We start from the raw sequence: 6,000 nt of genomic DNA on the forward strand, positions 1-6,000 counted from the left end.
GAGAGGGCCCAAGGCAAGGATAGCAATTCTGTACTTAGAAAGGGGACAATGGCTGGGATGTCCTAGTTTGAATCCCAACTGTTCCTCTCACTCTAGGAAATCCCCCGGAAACATCCACCCATCGCCGCCAAAGTTGAGGAGCCCCTCAAGACCCTACCAGAGAAGAAGAAGTTCCGGCACCGGCCTGAGCCCCTCTTCATCCCACCACCGCCTTCTTCCTATACTCCCAACCCCACCTCTTACTCGGGGGCCACCCTGTACCAGAGCCAGCTGCGCTCCCCACGAATCCTCGGGGACCACCTGCTCCTGGACCCCGCCCACGAACTGCCCCCCTACACTCCGCCACCCATGCTGAGCCCCGTGCGCCAGGGCTCAGGGCTCTTCAGCAATGTCCTCATCTCTGGCCACGGCCCTGGAGTGCACCCCCAGCTGCCCCTCACTCCCCTCACGCCCACGCCACGCGTGCTGCTGTGCCGTTCCAGTGAGTCGTCCCTTTAACCCCTGGTGTCACCTCTGTCGATTGGGGTGCTACCCTGAGTGGGTGGGGAGTCTCACTTTTCTTCAACTGGCTAGTTTGCCCCGTGGATTTCTGTGAAATACCCATGATGTGTACCACAGATGATGCAAGGTGGTCTTAAAAGACTCCGCATGGGCATCGCATTTAGTAACTCGAGGGAAGCTGTCTGAGGAGAGAAGCGAGTCAGAGAGTGTTTGGGGATAAAGAAAAAGGAAAATGTACACAGTAAGACTGCTTTGGATGGTCAAAAAAGATGCTTAAGATAAATATTTAGCTGTTATACACATGGCGGCTATTATAAGCAAGAATAAATCTTAATATTTACTGTGCTTTAAAAAAAAAAAAAAAAATCCATCATGAGCCCTGTAGGTCATATGCGAGTGTAGCCCCAACTACTATAGAAGCTGAGGCAAAAGGGATTGGGGGCAAGGGTTGAAGACCAGCCTGAGCAACCCAGGAAAACCCCATCTCCTCAGTAGATTTTGAGGGGGCCAAAGGGAGATGAGAGATCTTTGTAGCTAGGTTTCTTTCTGGTTGCCTAGAAACCATGTAGCTTAGCCAGCCAGCTTTAACTCACACTGTGAGAAATGGCTATCCTTCGGCCTGTAATCGCAAGCACTGGGGTGGGTGAGGCTTAAAGCTGGAGGAAGTTCAAAACCAGACTGAGCTACACATCAAGACCCTGTCACGGGTCTGAAGGATAGGGAGAGAGAGCAGAAAGAAAAAGAACCTCGTGAATCCATCCCATCTTCTGGAAATTGATATGAGTTGGGGAGGAGACGAGCTTTGTTGTGTTTGCTGCTTGGCTAGTCACTGATCAGCTAGCTTCCATCTGTTTTCATTTGTTGGGACGTTTTTTTTCTTGTTGCCTGGTAAAACTCTAGCGTTTGTGTTTCAGGCAGCATCGATGGCAGCAATGTGACAGTCACCCCAGGACCTGGAGAGCAGACGGTGGATGTTGAACCGTAAGCAATAGCCAATTATTCTTCAGAGCATAAGCTACAGATAAGGAAAGGTCTGGAGGCTTCTAGAAGGGCGGTCAGTGGTCGGTATTTCTGTATTCAGGGGTCACTGAGAGGGGAGAGTTGTGGAAAGGTAGGATGGTGGCTTCCTTCCTACCATTTGCTTATAGCTGCTAGTATTTCAGAGACCTGAGCTTAACTAGAAGAGAACCCTTCTGAATGTTCTGTTTCCCATGTTCCCTCTGTGACTCTTGGCCAGTCTTCCAAATGGGCTTGTTGAGTGTTTGAATCATTTCATGATCGGTGAGAGGTACAGTATCCACACACACACATGGGGGGTGTGACCACCAGAGGGTACCAGAAACCTCTGATAGGACCATGCCCTGCACATTAGTCCTGCAGTGCCGCAACCATCTGTCTGATAACTGAGACAAAGTCTATCAAAGTAGATAAGACTATCCAGTGATCTACCGTAGACTATATAGATCCCAACTGACCACCGGGTAGGCATCTGAGGCAGGCAGGAGTGGCTTGGCTTGCTGTTTCATCACATTACTTAGAATAGAACGAAAGTAGCACTTACAGAATTATTTATTTCTGGATCTTCCCGCTTAATATTTTCCTCCCATATTAATTTCGTCTAAGTATTCCAGCTAATGTTAGTGAGCCATGAGTAACGGAAGACCACAGAAAGCTGTAGATAAAGAGACGCTACTTTACTATGGAAGGGAGTGAAAAGAGGCCATGGGGTGGAGCTTTGTAGAATCCAGAATCAAAAAGCTTGAGTTGCCACATTCTAGTTTTGATTTTTTTTTTTTTTTTAACTGAGTCAGTTTTTTGAGGCCTTTGTTGGTGCCTTGAAAGGGAATCTTGGTTACAACCTTGTTCGGATCCCAGGTCTTTGTGAGTGTAGATGACGTAGATGGCATGACCCATGTATAAGTGGTCTGGAAGGGATACATACTTTACATTGGTGCCCACACCTAGCCCCCTCCCTTCATTCTATGGCTTGCTCTAGCCATACCCTCGGAAACCCCTCTCTTGGAATTAGCTGTCCTTCCATTCCTGTTTCTGTAGCGAGGCTGAAAGCTGAGAAGTCGGACTGCTTGCCCCTCTTGCTTTTCCCCAGGTCCCCAACTGTAACAGGCCTAACTTGAACCCGCCAGGGGTACAAATGACACTGATTCTTATTAATATTGTAAAGCTTGAGCCTTTTGCTGGGTACTCTCCCGACTCCTCTAACCCAACTAATCCTGACACTACATCCCACCACATGGACAGGTCTATCTCTCTGCTCCACTCTGATCCGACCATTCACCTCTGTGTCTCCTGGATGAAACTCTCATGTCTGGTTCCTGCCAGCTACTGGCCATCAGATCTTTATGACAGCCAATCATGCAATTCTAGATTGTCTGAGGCAAATGAGGAAGAATTAATATTTATAAAATATGACACCGGTGATAGGACATAAAAATAACAAGACCAAGTCCTTGCCAGTATCGAGCTCTCTGCTGGTACAAAATTAACAATTGAATGTGCAGAGACACACCTTCACCCAGTGTACCTCAACACCCAACATTAAAGCTGTTCTTGCCAGTGAGTGAAAAGGGCCATGCCTGGACTTGGAGGGCCCTGCTCTGGCATTCTTCTAGCAGAAGGAACTGCTTCCCTGACGTTTGCAGCTCCTGACAGTTGCCCCTGGTCTAGGCGGTCACATTGAAGACCATACCGTTTTTCTTTTAAGACGCATCAACATTGGCTTAAGATTCCAAGCAGAGATCCCAGAACTGCAAGACGTCTCGGCCCTGGCTCAGGACACACACAAGGCCACACTGGTTTGGAAGCCGTGGCCTGAGCTGGAAAACCAGGCCCTCCAGCAGCAAGGTACTGGTGCTAGGGAGGAGCTGGGGGTGAGGCTGGCTTCTCTAACAGGAACGTCTGGCCCCAGAATGGGTGTGGGCTTTTGTGACACTGAGCATTTCTGATACGATGACTTCTTATTCTCAACAGTGGAGAATCTTCTGAATTTGTGTTGTTCCAGTGCGCTGCCAGGCGGAGGAACCAATTCAGAATTTGCTTTGCACTCTCTCTTTGAGGCCAAAGGTGACGTGATGGTAAGGAAGCTAGGAAAGGTAGGAACGGGGGCTTTGTGGATGCATGAGCCCAATGCTTAGGTCCAGACAGGAAGACCTCCAACAAAGAAAGCCCCACTTGGACACCTACCAGCATCTCTGTAACTAAATTATAATGAGGGGTATGTGTGTTCTAGGAAATGAGAATTTCACTTCAGGCACCATGACGGGGGTGGAAGAAAAGCTTGAGTTAAACAAGAACCGGCCTCCAGGTCCTTCCCACTGTGGAAATCAGACAAACTTGGATGCCTCCAGACCTCTTTTCTCTGTCATTAAGCAGTTCTGTTTTCCTACCTTTAACATAGTTCTGAACATTGGGGGCCTTCATTAGGGATACTCAGATGTCCCTAAACTAGAACCATGAGGCCATCTTCCCAGAGTCAGCGCTGACCATTTGGCTTGGCAGCCTTCACTTCTGTCCAGATAAGTACATCACCAGCCTCAGTTTCCCTTCTATAGAAGGGCATAGTTCTTCTAGTACTGGAATCAGGTTCCTGCTTTCAGATTTTACGGAAATGCAAAAAAAAAAAGAACAAATGTGCCAATACTTTATGTGTGATATATAATGCTTGCCTTTGAGACCAGTGCCCTTCTGGAACCTTCAGCAACATACATAAATCACTGGGGAGTATTCCTAAGGTGTTTGCATTGAGTCAGCAGATGGTGGTGGGGCCCGGGATTCTGGATTTTCTTCTCTCTCTCTCTCTCTTTTTTTTCCTTTTTTCCTTTTTTTTTTTTATTTTATAAATGTATAGTGTATAAATGTTAATTGTGTGCAGTATCCATGGAGCCAGAAGAGGGCATCAGACCCCCCTGTAACTGGAGATACAGGCTTGTAAGCCACCTTATGGGGCTGGGAATTGAACCTGAGTCCTCTGGAAGAGCAGCCAGTGCTTTAACCTCTGAGTTATCTCTCCAGCTCAGAGGTTCTGGCTTTCTAAGCAGCTCCTTAAAGGTTGCTGAGGCTTCTGACCTATGGACTTAAGATTTCTCTGCCTCCCTCAACCCAAACCCATCCACTCTCCTGCTGTCTTTTCTTTTAAAATCTAGTGGGGGGGAGGTCTTCTTCCAAAGGACGCAGGTTTGATTCCCAGCAGCTGTGTGGCCGCTTCAAACTGACTGTAACTCCAGTTCCAGGAGATCGGATGTCTTCTTCTAGGCTCCATGAGTGCCAGGCACACAGACATAGATTTTGTGCAGTGAACTTGTATTTGCAGTGCTGGGAGGGAGGGACACACAGGCAAATCCTTGGTTTTCATAGGTCGGATAGCCTCAGCTGCTTGGTGAGCTCTAGGCCAGTGAGAGATACTCTCTCCAAACACAAGGTGACCAGCACCTGAAGAATGGGTGACAGCTTGTCATCTGACCTCCGCAGGCCCATATGCTTGCATATGCACACACATACATGGACCCACATGAACACAGACATGTACGCAAGACAGCTGCAGGAGGCAGATCTGAAGGGTTTACTGGGTGACACTCCGGAAGGACAGCATGTGGTACACTTATTACTTGACACATCTGTTTTTATTCAGTGATAAAGAGAGCTGTGGTTGGCTATAAAGCAGTCACTGACCACCCGCTCCTTCGTCTCCAAACCCTCCCCCTGAGAATCCACCTCTCTTCAGAGAGACCCCACCCTGTCTCTCCAAAGGAGTACTCACTTCACAGCTGTCCTTTATATTTTCTGTGATGTGACCAGCTAGCTTCAGGCATGAGCTCCGGGCTGGCAGAGGAGGTGGGAGTTAAAATGTTGAGTCCTGTTGGAGCCAAACTGAAAGGAAATTCCCATTAGCATCGTCAGTCCCCAGGTTTCTTACCTGTTCTGATGCAGTGTCAGACCCGCTTTCCCATGGGGACTCGAACGTAGACTGACTTCTGCCTGTTCTCTCTGACCCCGCAGGCTACCCTGGAAATGCTGCTGCTTCGGAAGCCAGTCAGGTTAAAATGTCATCCTTTAGCAAATTACCACTACGCCGGTAGGTTGCCAGGATCCCTGGGCCCTGTTGCTTCCTAAGAGTGGGCACATCACGCTTGGCTCTGTGTCATTTGTTTGAACAAATAGATAATACTGGGTCTATTATCCCGACACTGCCAGGCACATGTCAGTGTAAATACCTGCCCCTGTGAATGTCCCAAGACCTGGGAGATGGCGCACGGTGGCTGCCCACCTGGCAGTGGGACCTGTACATCAGAGGGAAGAGCCACCAAGGCTACAACACAGAGCAGGCCACTATTAGCAGCCCGTGGCTTTGGGGGCAGTAAAGGTGGGCTTAGATCTTCCTCAAGGCCCTAGGCTTTCTGTAGGCTTGAATTAGAAAAAGAAAGAAGAGAAGAAAAGGAAGGGGAGGGAAGGGAAGGGAAGGGAAGGGAAGGGAAGGGAAGGGAA

At 48.6% G+C, this 6,000-nt stretch overlaps 1 protein-coding gene across 6 annotated transcripts in view; it reads left to right on the forward strand.

Annotated features, from left to right (window-relative positions):
- Trerf1 (transcriptional regulating factor 1) overlaps nucleotides 1-6,000 on the forward strand; it is a 46,872-nt gene that overhangs the window by 9,110 nt on the left and 31,762 nt on the right. For all 6 annotated transcript variants that reach the window (XM_021218218.2, XM_021218220.2, XM_029531476.1 and 3 more), the window contains 5 exons: nucleotides 97-481; nucleotides 1,416-1,482; nucleotides 3,224-3,363; nucleotides 3,490-3,593; nucleotides 5,515-5,590. In XM_021218218.2, coding sequence (XP_021073877.1) covers nucleotides 97-481; nucleotides 1,416-1,482; nucleotides 3,224-3,363; nucleotides 3,490-3,593; nucleotides 5,515-5,590 — 772 coding nt within the window. The remainder of the gene's footprint in view (nucleotides 1-96; nucleotides 482-1,415; nucleotides 1,483-3,223; nucleotides 3,364-3,489; nucleotides 3,594-5,514; nucleotides 5,591-6,000) is intronic.

The sequence above is a fragment of the Mus pahari genome, chromosome 18, assembly GCF_900095145.1.
Source record: "Mus pahari chromosome 18, PAHARI_EIJ_v1.1, whole genome shotgun sequence".
In the NCBI taxonomy this organism is placed as follows: domain Eukaryota; kingdom Metazoa; phylum Chordata; class Mammalia; order Rodentia; family Muridae; genus Mus; species Mus pahari.